The sequence below is a fragment of the Xyrauchen texanus genome, chromosome 41 (genome assembly GCF_025860055.1).
Source record: "Xyrauchen texanus isolate HMW12.3.18 chromosome 41, RBS_HiC_50CHRs, whole genome shotgun sequence".
NCBI lineage: Eukaryota > Metazoa > Chordata > Actinopteri > Cypriniformes > Catostomidae > Xyrauchen > Xyrauchen texanus.
In genome coordinates this window covers 30,640,603-30,656,866 of record NC_068316.1, presented here as the reverse complement: position 1 = coordinate 30,656,866, position 16,264 = coordinate 30,640,603, and the positions used below count along the sequence as shown (strand labels likewise).

The 16,264-nt window shown below is 37.2% G+C and overlaps 1 protein-coding gene across 1 annotated transcript; it reads right to left on the bottom strand.

The window, feature by feature from the left end:
- Window positions 1-2,255: 2,255 nt before the first annotated feature.
- On the bottom strand, window positions 2,256-14,700 carry LOC127634473 (carboxypeptidase B-like). Its single transcript, XM_052114060.1, has 11 exons — window positions 14,563-14,700; window positions 14,388-14,463; window positions 12,473-12,597; window positions 11,077-11,176; window positions 8,641-8,742; window positions 8,091-8,195; window positions 7,906-8,016; window positions 7,475-7,565; window positions 7,120-7,322; window positions 5,995-6,079; window positions 2,256-2,574 (listed from the first exon to the last, which is right to left on the bottom strand). Exons 1-11 carry the CDS (start codon window positions 14,625-14,627, stop codon window positions 2,387-2,389), a joined length of 1,251 nt encoding a protein of 416 aa, XP_051970020.1. The 5' UTR covers window positions 14,628-14,700; the 3' UTR covers window positions 2,256-2,386.
- Between the last annotated feature and the right edge of the window lie 1,564 nt (window positions 14,701-16,264).

Below are 16,264 nucleotides of genomic sequence, written 5' to 3'. Positions count from 1 at the left end.
TAGCTTGCACAACTTATCTTGTAATAATGCATACTGTAGAGATCCTTGTTCAAAACAGGTGAGAGATGGTCTGACACTCTGTATTAGTAGATAGCCTCTATAAAGGCACATCAACCCGACTCTCCACTGTTAAAGGATTTCTGCATCTTACTGTGGTCTGTCCTCGCTCACTATGACTCCATTTTCACCTGGTATTAGGATGCATTTTGGGTGATCAGATCACATGTGATCAGCCCTAAATACAGGTGTAACCGTGGTCTAAAACGTTTTGTGATTGGATCACAAAAACCTAATTACAAATGATGTCAAAAAAGCATTTGACCACATCATTTGACCAAGCATTTGAGGTGTAAATGCTAATCCTTCCTGTATTTGTCCTGGCAGCAGTGAAGCGCAACCCCTCACCTGTCAATCAACCACTGCACAAAAACAAGAGTTTTAAGTTCGGTTATGAGCAGCTTTAAAAGAAAATAACTGTCCGATCTGAACATTTTAAAAAGCAGATACATGCACAATTAGGACAGCTTCACGGGTCTTCTTCAGTGTGGCTGATATCAACACAGATGACAAGCATGAACACCGGAAGCTCCTTTAATTCAGGTAATCCACTAAAATAATGGATAATTCTGCATTTGAGTGATGCATCTAAGTGACCAGGTGTAAACAGCCATGTTTCTCACCTGACCACATGTGATTGGATCACCTGAGATGCATCGTAATACCAGGTGGAAACGGGGTCTATAAATCTTGACATCCACAGTGTCCCATGTAGTTCATGCGAGAAGCTCGTTCACACAATTCCAAGTTCTTGGCGTATGCACAGAGTGCTGTACACAAACTAGACATAGTGTTGTCAGGTTCATTGTTTTCATGCCCAGTTGGGCAATTTTGAAAATGCAGATATAAGATAAAATGAGTCATGATCTGATTTCTTTGGGGATTCTTTAAAAATGTACTGCAATAACCAAAAGGTTTATGGTAAACACTTTGAAATAAAAGTGCAATGTCTTATTGATGTATAATGATACCAGGATTGATGACCTGGCAACTGCTTACAGCATTAAAACATCTCCATCTTATATTCTGAAGTGTGTTTCATTTGGGTTGGATGTCAAGATTTACAGTGAAATATGACTTAAATTGTGGTCTGTTTCTCACCAAAAACGTATCGCATCACTTTGGCAGGCATGGATTAAACCACTCAATTGTCGCATAAAAGTAATCCTTACAAGTAGTCCTTTTTGGAGCTTGAATATGAGTTTTGAATCCAATTGACATACATTGTATTAACCAAAGCACCGCATATCTCATCAAAATATCTTAGTTTGTGTTCCGCAGAAGAAAATCTAAAATCCCATTAGCAAACCCATTCGAGTTCTGGATAAACAATAGCATCACTTGGTCATGAGACTTCCCTCAGCACGATGGCTGCCTTCTAGACACAATCATGTTAGGTTTGTTCTCGGTCGGTAGAAAGAAACTGCTGCAGACTCTGGGTCTATACCATGCAGATCATAGAATAGGCCTACAAGTCTATATATTACTTCATTTATTTCCATTTCATTAAACATAAGCCTATCACTGGCCTACAGTCCACAGCAAATTTACAATCGTATTCCATTAATTTGCGTTTCAGCAAGCTGTTTTTGAATGCAAGAACGTGTACTGTGTGAACAGCTCCTTACTCATTCTTTGCTGCCTTATATCATTAAGTGTTGTTTGGCATGGCATAATCAAAAGATTGCAGAGAAAGACTCATTGATATTCATGAAGAAAGCCAGACCTGATTGGACGAATCATTAATGATCAACAGTAAAGTGCTTCCTGCCTGGTCGTTACCTAACCGTAACCCCTAACTAACCCAACCCTAACCTTAACCCAACACTTACCCTACCCCTATACCTAACCCTAACAAACCAGGTTGCACTTTTCTCATGAAAATGAATGAGACTTCCCCTGCAACCTTACATTTCAGATATCTGCGGCCAGCTTGACCGCAGACTCACATTTAAGTGGCACTTTAAGCTTGGATTTGTCCGATGGTAGTTAAAAGGCGTTATTACGGTATTTATGTACAGGTCAGATTTGTGTTATTTGTGTAATTTTATTTACATGCTATTTCTCTATAATTAATTGTATTAAATCAATGTAATAAATTGGCGACCTATAAAATTTACAAAGATATGCTGGTTTTAAAAAGCATTTAGCTGCTTCAATCAAGTGGATATCTACATCATGTGGTATCTGGTATAAGATATCATTCAACAAATTATTTGTTTTATTTCTTTACTGATCAAGACATTTAGAGATGTGCAGTAAATTGATGTCATAAAATGCACATTCCTGAGAAACACACACTCGGAGAGCTTTCTATCAGATTATTTCCTCAGTACAGGTTATTGAGCACATGGCTAGTGATGTATTTGACAGCCAGCATGGTCTCCTCACAGGTGGGCTTGATCTCGGATTCAGGCAGCAGGAAACCGTAGTGACCGGTGTCACGCAGCTCAAAGGTGTATGAGTACTTCACACCTAGGTCATACGCCCAGTCATCAGAGCCACCAGCAGCAGGGTCTGTAATGAGAAGGGTCAGCTTTAGGGAAACATTGAGCAAACAACAAAGTTTTCTAGGACAATGTGTCTCAAGCTGTGGTTCATGTACATATAGCGCCCCCAAGTGGAATGTCACTCTAGATCGGAAATTTGAAAATAATAATGAAATAAGGATGAGGCGAGGTTACTGAATTTGAATGTGGCAACTAGTAAACTTCTGTGAAAACTGCACCTTACGTAAGTTGAAAGCTTTATCGTCACCCCTTGCTGTGTGAATGTACATTATTTGAGATAGTGTTGAATGTTGGCTAACACGCTAAAGCTAGTGGCAACATATCATGTGAAACATCACTTCTGTCAGCTGAAAAACGGCAAATGCTGCCATGTTGTAAAATAAACATTAGTGTTCCATTTGGGATTAATACTACACTTTGAAAATGTACTGTATGCACTAGAGCGTATAGTTTATAGTGCAAGTGCACAGTGTAGTGTGCATCATTTCCTTTACAAATGTTTTTTATCTAGCCTCAAACTTGCCGCAAATTTGCAGCAATTATTCCACTCGTTTTTCTCACATGCAAATTAGTATTTGATTCACCGCAAATGTTTGCCAGAAGTTTGCAGCTCTTAGTGGTGAACCTCCGCCCAACCTTTGGCAACAACGGACGATTTGCCACAAGTTTACTGAAAAGCTCATTTGCATGTGAAAATTATCTGAATATGAGACAACAGTGAAAATACTTTCATTTTGCTTTTATATTATGAGCATAACAATCGAATTGAAAAATTGTTTGAATGGCAGTTACTCCAACTTGCATGGACTCCGTAATATTGTGATAAACCCGATGATCCAAATTCTGAGGTAACATTGCATGCATACATCACAATGAAGCCAATCCCAGATTAAATTTTGCTGGGCTCAAAGTTGAGAGAAATGCTGAGTACATTTATAAATACTGGAAAATAACATAGTTCAATCTTATTTTTATCAATTCTATTTTACCCAATATTTGTGTGTACGGTGCATTTTTAATGCATATTAAACTATCTATCACTTTGTTAGTTTAGCAACATGCTAATGTCTTTTGGACTCCATTGGACTAAACTCAAAAGTGAGTTGTATCTCTCATGTGCTTTATGTGCGTGGTGTTTGTGTAGAGTGGCTTCTAATGAAGAGCGCTCCAAATCAGTCACTTATGAGTTTGTATTTCAGTTAAAGTGTAACTAAACCCTAAACCAACTTTTTTTAGTTAATGATCTGTAAGAATGGGGCTTTATTAGTACTGGTCATTGATTCAAGTAATTTTTTTGACATTTGTGTATAAAGTGTTTTAATTCTACAATATATGGTGTAAAAACATCTGAGTGCTGCCCTCTTCAGGTTGAACGGTGGCTACTGCAGTTGAATTTTCCTATTGGCTGTTTGCGGTACTTCGTGACGTAACCGGTGACAGCTGACATAAGCAGGTTCCAGCTCACCACGCCCTTGGTACGAGCTACCACGCCCATGGCAGTATAAAAACCATCTTGTTTCGTCAAAACCACTGTAGCGAGTCAGGAGTTGGAATTGCGAGTATTGAAAACGATCAGGATAGAGTATTTTAGCATCTATTTAGCATAGCATTTATATAGTTATTTAGATTATTTAGTGTAGTCTAGGTAGTAAATTAGCATATTTGTTAGTGTAGTATTGTTAGAAGCATAGTTAGTTAGTAGCATAGTATTGCATCAGTTAGGATAGCTTCAAGTTAGCGTAGATTATCTGTATTTAGTACAGTGGTCAGGATGGTATGTAGGTGTAGTGTTGCTGGTTGCAACAGCACTGCTGGATTGTATAGCTTTCCAGCAGACTTGGAAATTAGGCGCCAGTGGTTGCATGTCCTTGGCCTGGAAGACCGCGAGTTCCCGCCTAGAGCTGGAGGAGTGTGCAAACTGCATTTTACGTGGGATTGCTTCGCCAACGCAATGGAGGTGGAAATGGGCTTCTCCAAACAGCTCGCGCTGAAAAGCGACGCAGTGTCAAACGCTGCTCCTCCTGCATGGACTCCACCACCGCAGCGGCGTCTTGAGGTGAGTGATCATATATATTTGAATCACAATTTATGGTTAGGCTAAAGTTAATCCTCTGGGGTAGACAAATGTGCCGGCGCATTTGCTGGATTTTTTCACATAGCGGCAAAATATGAATATGCCTACAGAGCGCGCGCTATTGACATCAACTCAATAAAACTCATCAGATTCATGTCGTCTTGCGACCGTCTGAGGAATAATAATAACATAATAGTAATACTCCTGGAGAAAATTACCACTCCAGTCACTCTCCATTTTAGAGTCTGACAGCAGCTGTCAATTAATCCGTCACTACGGGTCTCAGGTGCACGCCCCCCCGCTCGGCCCAGCCCTCGTTTCGTCCCCTCTATCCTCGCTGGTGTCTGCCCACTTTTCCAGCATTTTTCAAATATTGCTAGTGGGTGGAGTCAGACTCTGAGCAGGGGTTTAGTTACCCTTTAAGATTCCTTTTAACAAGTGGTTGATTGATTTGTCTGCAAACATCAGTCCATGTTTTTTGATTGTCTGAACTGCCCCCAAGTGGCTTAAGCAGGAACTACAGATGTGTGCATGCACAACAGCACAGAGACCCAAAGCTGCCTGACTGCCCTTCAGCTGCTCTGCATGTCAAGTTACGTGAAGATAACCTCAAGATCTACACATTGTATGACAAATTTATTTGGGCTCATTTTAATCGGAAGCATCTGCTTTAAGTAATCATGTGCAACAGTTTTTCATATTCTGTTTATGTTTTATGAAAAAAAAAAAAAAAAATGCAGCAAATAAGCCACATCTGTTTAACTACAATGTATAATGTAATGTTTATAATGTAACTGTGTGCTGTATACAAATAAACAGCTTGTTGTATTCTATTCATTTGTTAACTTTAATGGCTGTCAATCTTAGATATTTCTGATATTTGCAACAATGTTTTCTGTGCACTAATTGTGTTTTAGTGTGCAGCGTGTTTGACCACCATATCAATTTGTATAATCTAGTTATATAATCAATTATGTCTAGTTATATACAGTTATATAATCTAGTATAAATTATGTTAATAAATCACTTTGGACTATAAATCACAGGACCTTTTGGATGATGTAATAAACGCCACTGATATTCCAGGAAATATGGCACATTAATATAGTTCTTATCTTAACCTGAACTTGCTAGCTGAGGATAAATGAAATGTGGCTTTAAAGGCACAGCACAGATGATTTTCAGGCATGAACATTTTTGTTTGGAATTTGGTGCATCGGGTCATTTGGGTGGAAAAACATCCAGAACTAACACACGGATTTCCTGTGTGATCATGTTGGCCTACGTAGGCAGTAGAAAGCAATGCGGTTCAGTAGGTTGTGGAATAGAGAATCTTGGATTATTTATACTCACAGATAGTAGAAGCTCCAGGTCCAACGTCATATTCGGTTCCATACAGGGTACGCAGGGCTGAAATAGCTCCTTGACCTACGCTCAACTACCAAAAACAGACACAAGTTACTAGCACAGGTCAGTCAGAAAAGTCAAAGACTCACAGAAGTACACATAAGAGTTGTGCCAATAATCCTTGACAGATTTAAAGAGGAAGTTCACCCAAAAATGAAAATTCTCTCATCATTTACTCACCCTCACGCCATCCCAGATGTGTGAATTTCTTTCTTCTGCTGAACACAAACAAAGATTTTTAGAAGAATATTTCAGCTCTGTAGGTTCAATCAATGCAAGTGAATGGTGACCAGAAATTTGAAGCTATGAAAAATCACAAAGGCATCATAAAAGTAATCCATACAAATCCAGTGGTTAAATTTATGGCTTCTGAAGCAATGCAATGGCTTTAGGTGAGAACCAGATCAATATTCGAATCCACATTCTGAAAGTGAAAAGGGAGATTTATACTAAAAAATGATCTGTTCCTCACCTGTGTGGGAAAGACACAAATCATATAGCTTCTGAATACATAGATTTAACCACTGGAGTCTAATGGATTACTTTTTTGCTGCCTTTATGTCCTTTTCTGACCTTCAAAGTTCTGGCCACCATTCACTTGCATTGTATGGACCTACAAAGCTGAAATATTCTTCTAAAACTCTTCGTTTGCGTTCAGGGGACAAAAGAAAGTCATACACATCTGGGATGGCATGAGGGTGATTAAATGATGAGAACTATTTCTTTAACTGACCCTTAAACAATTTAAATGAATGTATAAAGGAAAGTATACATATTAAATCTTGCAACTGGTCACCATTTAATGTTTTAATCACCATTTTAATATGAGGTCATAAAACTGCTTGCATAATTATTATAAAGACATTTTAAAATGCTGTTTAGAATAGTTATAGATGCAGAATAACATATCACACAGCAACTTTACAAAATGTCAATTACTCTTATACCAAAGCCTCCCAATGAATAAAAAAAACGTATAATGAAATCTTCTAACCAAAACCTTCTATTACTGACTCATACATAACATGAGGCAGTATGCTTCAATGTGTGTGTGTGTGTGTGTGCACGCACCAACACTGAGTGGTCAGCAGTCAGGTCATATTTGTAGGAATATGGGAAAAGCAGCAGTTGGGAATATGAATGGATGGTAATGTAGGCCTTGATGATGGACTTGTTGGTGCGGATGAAATTGGCCAAATTCTTGGACTCAATCTCAGACTCTGGCTGGCTTCCACAGTAGGTTTCACTACAGGGGTTACTGGAAGCTCCAACGGCTTGAAAATGAAAGGCAAACATCAACTATAGTTCAAGGTATGGCAAGGTATTATGCATTATAGGTTACTGTTATAATAAAAAAGGTACCCAAGAGTCCTATATCCTAAAAGAGATTTCAGTATGAATGCTTAAATAGAATGCATGTACTTACTGCACCATCCAGCATCAAAGTTCCTGTTGGGGTCAGTACCCACACAGTTGGAGCCACTGTTCTTGGATCTAGTCTTCCTCCACATCCTGTCCTGTAGGACCAAAACAAGACATTTCAAATCATATTTTTATACATTTGAACTTTGTAATACACAAACTCTGCTCTGTAATACACTTAATCACTGACCAGTTTATTAAGAACACCTGTACACCTACTTATTCATGCGATTATCTAATCAGCCAATCACGAGGCAGCAGTGCAATGCATAAAATTATGCAGATACGGGTCAGGAGCTTCAGTTAATGTTCACATCAACCATCAGAATGGGGAAAATGTGACCTCAGTGGTCTCCGACTAACAGATCCCACCATACATCAAATCCTGCTAGAGTAATACACTATATTTTGGTGACATAAATGTAATAAACGTACATTGGTCCAGCTGTATTCATAGCCATCAACGTTGAAGACGGGCAGAACGAAGAAGTCCATATTATCCAGAAGGTTGGTCATCTCAGCATCACTTCCGTAGGTGGAAACAGCCTGAGAATCAAACCGAGTTTAGATTTAATGATCTCGCGATAAGCGAAAGGAAAAAAAAAAAAAAGATCCTGTACCTCATTTATGAACCACTGGCAGAAAGCAGGACTGATCCACTCTCTGGCATGGAAGCCACAGTCCATGAAGATGGCTGGTTTATTAGAGCCTGTATTCTTTCCAATCTTTATTGTCAAAATCAACCAGCAGAGATAGGTAGAATTATTATGTTTTAACAATGTTTCAGTATTTATGAGAACATATAACATCATCAGTCAAAAGTTCAATCTCATGATCCAAAAAAACCTTTTGATCTAAACAGACTAAAGCTTTAAATTGTACAAAGCATCTCAGCATGTATTTCATGAAGTTGGTTGATAGAATCTGCGTGTGCAGAGCTGGAATCTAGACAAAGGGTGTTGTGTTTGAAGAAGCTTGAATTTAAGACAATACAAGGTCATTTTTCTTGGCAGAGTTATCGCTTTTGTCAAGCAGGCATGGTTGTGGGCTGATGCTAATATTCTCAGCATGGCCAAATATCAGCAGATTATATTGGACATTCACTACATTGGATAAAAGTGCTTGTGAAAATAGTAAATGTGAATTTGATGAATGTATGCAGGACGTTACCTTCACCAGGTGCATGGGGCGTCCCTCGTAACTGTTTCCGATCACCTGCCTGCTGAGCAGATCAGGATTGGCAGAGGTAATGGAAATAACCCAGTCGTTGATCTAAAGGTAACAAACAGGAGTAGAACACAAATTACAATCCTGAACCATTAATAAGCTTTCCAATAGCAGTAGTCCTGGCCCTGATGGTCTTGAGGGTAAGTTTATTAAACTTGCCTCGCATGTACTAGCACCACCATTGGCTGTGCTTTTTAATATGTCATTTGATACATGTGAAGTGCCTCTTGCTTGGAAATGTACTAAAGTTATTCCTTTGCACAAAGGTGGAGACTCACAAATTCTGAACAATTATAGGCCAATATCAATAATTAATAGTGTGGTTAAAGTTTTTGAGAAAATAATTTTTAATCAATTATCTGGTTATTTATCTGATAATAATTTACTTACTCAATGCCAATCAGGTTTCAGAAAACACTTTTCCACTACCACTGCTCTCTTAAAACTCTCTAATGATATATTTTCTAGTTTTGATGACAATCTGTGTACCGGTGCCATTTTCTTAGATCTCTCCAAAGCCTTTGATTTAGTTGATCACTATATTCTATTAGATAAATTGCATGCTATTGGTCTCATGAGATCATCTTTACTCTGGTTTAATAGCTATTTTCATCATCGTCAGTCAGGGGTGTCCTACAGGGGTTGTCAGTCAGAGTATACAGGTATAGTAAAAGGCATCCCTCAAGGTTCTTCTTTGGGACCATTATTATTTTCTATTTTTATTAATGACATGCCCTTATGTTGTACAGACTGTAATATTCATCTTTATGCCGATGATACAGTCATTTACTGTAGTAAACCCACTATCTCCGGGATAAACCTCGCTTTACAGTATGACTTTAATTCTATACAGCAGTGGCTATTGGCAAATAAACTTCTCCTTAATAAATCAAAGTCCTACTCTTTATTATTCCATAGAAAAACCTTGGATATAGGTGAAAACAACCTTAATCTTTGTTTTCTTGATTCCTCTCCTTTAGAGTCAACTGAGACCTTTAAATATCTTGGTGTTTGGTTGGAAACTGATTTATCTTTCAAAACTCATGTACAAGCATTGACAAACAAACTTAACTCTCGTCTTAAAATACTTTATCAATCTGTTAAATGTTTTAATTTTCCGGTCAGGAAAAGAATAGTCTTACAGCTGCTTCTGCCTATTTTGGACTATGCCGACATTATTTATCAGAACTCTCCTGCTTCTTATTTGCATTCCATTGATGTTGTCTACAACAGTCTTTGCCGTTTTGTTCTCCGTTGTCCCTTCAGGACACACCACTGTGTGTTATACAGACAGTTGTCCTGGTTGGCCCCTTCGGCCAGGAGACAGTCTCACTGGTTACAGTTTATTTTTAAAAGTTTTTACTTGAATTATCCAGTTTATCTCAAGCAACACTTGGTGCTTTATAATTAGCTATACAGCCTCGCGATACAATGATCAGATTTTTTTGTTGTTCCTAGAGTTAAAAAACAAGTAGGCAAGTATGCATTTTGTTTTAAGGCTCCATATGATTGGAACAATCTTCCTCTTTTATCCGTTCTTTAACTTCACTTACAGCGTTTCGAAGGGCTCTCGAGGAAAATCTTCGAATATTTGTCATTGTTTCTAGTTTTGTTTGTTTGACCATGGGCTTCAATGGTCATGTGTTTATTAATTCTAATTTTTATGTCTTAATTTTTATTCATTTATTTATTATTATTGTTATTTTTATTCTCAATTTATTTTTTCTTTTTTTTTCTTTTTGTATTACTCTTAGTCCTTGACCTTGTGCAATGCTAGTCATGTGGTTATTTCTCTATCATGTTATCTATAGGGATCGTGTTGGGTAGGGTGGGGTTGAGCATTGTGAGCTGGTGTGTGTGTGTTGTTGTGTTTTGTTGTGCGGTTTTTGACCGTGATATTTGCTCTGCTGTTTTGGTTCTTTTTTTGCTTTGATGTACTGGAGGACCCCCTCGAAAACGAGATGCTTCATCTCAAGGGGTTAATCCTCGTAATAAAGATATGTTTATAAATAAATAAATAAATAAAACCAGTGTTCACAGTGCAGAAGACAACTAAATGATTTTTTAAAAAAACTTAAATAAAAAGAAAAATTGGAAAAGCTAAACTAAAACAAATTTTCATGACTCCAAAACTCAATAAAATACACAAAAGATGTTTTGATGCATACATAATACATTGTAAAACCTTGAAAGCCATAGTTAAAACCAAAATAATATACTTAAAATAATGAACCATAGAGTAAAAACGTAATTGAATTGAACGGACAAATTGAAATAAAATCTAAATAAACACTGAATTAAATTTCTAAACTATAATTACAACCCTGACCTGAAATGGAAGGAAATGTTCAAGGGGAATTATGAGTGCATATTTAATACCGTGGCCCAGTTGTTGTACTTAGTGTATTCATGGGCCTTTGTCGCCCTCTTGTGGTTCATCTGAGCCTCTACAGCAGTCTGAAGGTCATCAATCAAGACCCTGCATAGACAAACACTCATTTCAAAATTGTACACCATAGCTGCTTACATCCTGTACCCCTTCTTGCCCCTTAGAGGACAAGGCTGGAAAATATTTATTTTTTTATTATCATTTTTTTTTTTCAGAAATAGTTTTGCGTGCTGTTGCAATATATTTACGACAGTATTACTACAGTAACCATAACCTAAGTAATTCTAACCTTGATAGTCATAGTGAAATAACGATATTCCACAGTAATAACATGAAATCTAAAACTATATTAATACAAATTATAATTTTGTGCTTATTATGGTTTAAAACCATTGTAACCACAATTTAACCATCTATAGTACAACAATAGCCTACGTATGGATACAGTATACTGTATTAAAACCATAATTTCCACCAAAAACTATGATTACTCCAGTACACATATATAGTATAACCATAGTTAAACTACAGTATTTGTATAGTAAAATCATACTAACCTGAAAATGATTATTGCCATAGTTTTCATTTCCTGTATTATCACCATGTTTTCACTATGAATATCATGGTTAAAATACGTTTCTTTAGTAAAACAATTTATTGCGAGGGTTTGCAAACTATTTTTGGACATGCACAATGGTAATACCATGGCTTTTCGGACAAATTCCATAGTAACACCATGCTATTCTCTGATGTATATTGGAGTAGGATCTAATATAAATGGTATATGAATTAAGTAAACATCCAGAACCATAATATAAATCAAAGTAACAGGGATCCCAAACATTTTGGCCAATGAATTACCATGACTTTGTGATTACTGGATAGGGATTTAAAAATGTATTTATAGAAATCGGACTTACAAAGAGCAATTTCTAGCCGATAAAATGTATAGAGCTGAGCATATGTAGAAGAATTTAGATTTATATGGCTTTTTTTATTTTAAAATTTGTATTATTATACATTTACAGTTTACTTCAATTTATATAATTTTCCAGGCCTGGAAATTCCTACTTTAAAATGTCCTGCAACTGGAATTTGCTACTGGATTTCTGTTTTTTGTCCACCTCATTGAAACCACACAGCTGACATATAAATAATTCTTTACAGAAAGCATCATATTCTTAAATAAACATGCATGCACTTTTTTTGTTGCTTTGCCACTTTTATCAAGAGTAGGATATGGGGAAGCCGGATGTGGATATCTCATGATCCAGATTCAAACTTGTGTCGCCCGCATGAGCACCACAGCTCAATAAGTCTGAACATGTGCACTGACCACTAGGCCATGAAGTCTAACACAGTTTGAAGCATATGTCACAGACTTACTCAACCTCCATGCCACTCTGCTGTAAAATGGTGAAGACCATGTCAAGCTGGGCAGCAGGAACATGAATGTCAACTTTCTTGCCAACGGTCACAACCTCAGCGCTGTCGGGCCTCCAGAAATCCACCTGCAGAGGGAGTAACGTACACTTATTGAAATTGTGGGTGTAGTAGAAACATGTGTCTGCTAAAGTCCTGTCAGTATCTAACTAAAATCCTACAATTATCATTGTCATGTTGTTTCAAACCTGTATGACCGTCTCTCTTGCATGAAACACAAAAGGAGAATTTGTAAGAAATGATCACAGCTTTTTGCCTTATAATAAAAGTGATGGAAAGCGCTGAGCCACTATTAACTTCCGTTATAAGGTAAAAAGCAGTGAAAAGCTCTTCAATTATCTCCTTTTTGTAAATAATGACATCATTTGTATTTTTGGCATTGCCATTATGAACAAATATGTTCTAATTCTAAGATGTTGCCAAGCAAGCCTCACAAATGTGTTATTTGGCGCCATCTTGTGACTTAGAATGGTTAGTTATCCAATGTAGTAAAAATAAAAAATGCACTGAAAAATGTTTGAAGTAAACAAGTTTGAAATAAAATAAAAACCTGGAAAACTATTTACATAAAGAAATTGCTATTAAATTTAACAGGCCATGTTTTCAAGTAAAGGCTACAAACAATTAGAAACTCTGAAGTTTACTTTACAAAGAGTGAGTAAATTTGACTTGAAACAGAGTATTTCAAATTTCAAACACTTCACAGACTTCAATAAGAAGTTACTAAACAAAACAACGAAATCAACAATAAAAATGATGTAGGCTGTAGACTTTAGCCTCCTCGTTAGCGTGCCCTCCTCCCATGCCGGAGACCCCGGTTCGAATCCACCTCAGAGTGGGTCGAGCAGGACAAGTAACATGATGCTAACGGCTACAGCCACGCCCTGCTCGCCACAGTATTGTAAACATTTTGTAGAGTCACACGGGGTAACTTCGTCATGGTCACTATAATGTGGTTCTCGCTTTCGGTGAGTTGTGCGTGGATGCCGCAGAGAATAGCATGAGCCTCCACACGTGCTATGTCTCCGCGGTAACGTGCTCAACAAGCCACCTGATAAAATGCGCGGGTTGATGATCTCAGACGTGAAAGCAACTGAGATTCGTCCTCTGGCACCGGGATTGCCACCGCGAGGACACAGAGTGCATTGGGAATTGGGAATTCCAAATTGGGAGAAAAAAATATTGTGTAAATCAGCTTGCAAACAATGAAACCAAGCTCATTAATTGTTCAAGCCCAGTGCATGCTGGGAACACCAGTTTTGAAAGGTTAAGTAAAATGTACTTATTTCATTTACCGGTGAAATTTACTCAAATTAGCAAATAAATCTGACAAGGTTTTCTACATTATGATTGGTACATTGTGATGCATTGTAAAGATAACAAACAATCATCAATAATATTTACTTATAAGCTAGAGCATTACTTTCAACATGTTTGAAGTGAGTACAAACGTAGAATTCACTTAATATTTTCAAGTTCACGCTTTAACAAAATGATTAAATGTAGAAAGCACTTAATTGTTTTCTGATATACTATATGGCCTTGGAGGACTTCAGTTTAGATTTCTATTCATATAGTGATCATAACACTCTTAAAGTCCCAATTTAAAGCAAGAAAACCAAAACAGTGCTCATAAGAACAAGGAACAGCTAAAAAACGCAGAGCTTGAGAAATATAGAGGATGATATGTTATATTGTTGCTACATATGTTAGATAGATAAAGTAATATTCTAATACTGTTGCAGTGCTGGTCTTGCTGATTGTCTGGCTATTTTTAATTGTCGGATTTCCGTAGTGGAACTGGAATAAGATAATAAAATACATCTATCTTCAGTGTTTGTGTCAGTTCTAATTTTACCTTGACCTTGCGGCCCAGTTCCTTGATGACTGAAACGTGTTCGTCAAGTGCAGGATTTAAACGGAGGACTTTCTCTCTGGAAAAACGTGAGCAGAGATATTCTTTACCATCTTACAGGTTAGCTCTTCTATTTCTGTAATATTTCTGACAGAGAGAAACAGGTTCAAGATTTTACCCCACAAATCTGGTCGGCTCACAGAGAGCGACGGCCACCAATCCCAAGAGCAAAAGGACCTTCATGTTGCAAACTGATCAAGCTCCTCATACAGATCTCGCTTTATAATGCTTGGCTCCCAGCGGCCACCCAATCCCAAACATCCTCCAAAATGCTCCCACATGCTTAATTTATAATTCACCTGTCACACGTACTGTACAACATATTCTAAGATGTGATTTTGATCTAGAGCTTCAAATACAACTCTTTAAATGATTAACCTGTGAAAAGGTTGATCACTATATCTTCACAAAGTAAAGAAAGCTTTGACCAAAGGCCACAAGTTAAAAAGCTAATTTAGACCCAAATACAAACAAGACCATCATGTATTTACAGCTATTTTGTTGAAATGAAATATTTACATGTTATTTGCATGAGCTGTACATGGATAAAAAAGGCTTAAATAGGCTAATTTAGGCCTGAAAACAAAACTTACAGAAATTCAGTTGCAGTACAAAAGAAATGTAAATGTATTCAAAATGAAAAATAAGATATATGTAATATTATCTTCTGCCCAATTCTGACTAATCTGTAGGTCAACGCCTCAATAGCCATTACTGTTATTTTTGCAAAAGAATGTGTCTGTCTTGTTGCACAATAATATTTGAGGCCAGGGCTGGACTGGTAATCTGGCATACCGGGCATTTTCCCGGTGGGCCGACGCTCTTTGGGGCCAATCGGGGCGGACTGGCCATTGGGAGAACCGAGCGGGCTGGTGGGTCGTCCGCGAAATGTGCCGAATGGGCCGCGATAAGCAGAAAAGGCCACAGAATGGTGCTGCGTTTTGGGCCAGTTGCCAAGTAAAATCCAGGGCCGATTCTCTTCCCAGTCCAGCCCTGTTTGAGGCCCTGTTATGGGATTTGATCTGGAAACATGATTAGATGTGTGGTCAAGTTCCCAGCCCACTTAGGAGACCGCTGAAATATGCATGAAACTGTTCTGAGATGATATTATAAATAGCATAATGTTGATTGAATAAGAAACAAAATAAATGCTGAATTGAAATAAATGATTCCTCATTTATTCAGTGTATGTAGTCAAGATGTTCTTATGATACTGTATATTATACATAGTTATGTTTGTATTGTTTATTATTTCCACTTTTCTGGGGAAGCAGGAGATAATTGATCTCTTTTTTTGTTTTTTTTCTGTAACAGTGTATGCCACTCCAAACCCATGTGCATTCCAAAATTATCACAAATGATCACATTAACATCACAAAGAGATGTTTTAATGAATATCCTGGTCCATCTTTTCAACAAAATGGCAGTTAATGACTTAAAAGGATCTAATAGTATCATTAAATATTTTTTTCATTTTTGGATGGACAAATTGTTTAAGTGGGTTTCCACATACTGCGATCAATCAATGGCAAGTTTGTGACGAGACTATCTTTTATTCTGACCATTGTTAGAGATTTGATCATTGGATTTGTATCCAGGACATTCTGTATCCAGAGTGAAAAACAAACCTCAAGCCCAACTGGCCACTAAACCATTTTTTAATTTCTTTAGGCTGGAGGTTCTGTGTTAATAAAGTTTTTTTTGAAGTTCTGTAAATGAAGTTAAATTAAGTTCTGTGTTTTTACATACATATACAATATTATTATATGATTATATAATATTATATGTCCCAATACCATATTTATTTGTAATTTGTTTTG

Coding starts and splice junctions, on each gene's coding strand:
- LOC127634473 (XM_052114060.1), bottom strand. CDS start 14,627: ATGAAGGTCCTTTTGCTCTTGGGATTGGTGGCCGTCGCTCTCTGTGAG. Junction 14,464..14,562: donor GAGCCGACCAGATTTGTGGG/GTAAAATCTTGA, acceptor ACGTTTTTCCAG/AGAGAAAGTCCTCCGTTTAA. Junction 2,575..5,994: donor ACCTGGAGCTTCTACTATCT/GTGAGTATAAAT, acceptor TTCTCATTACAG/ACCCTGCTGCTGGTGGCTCT.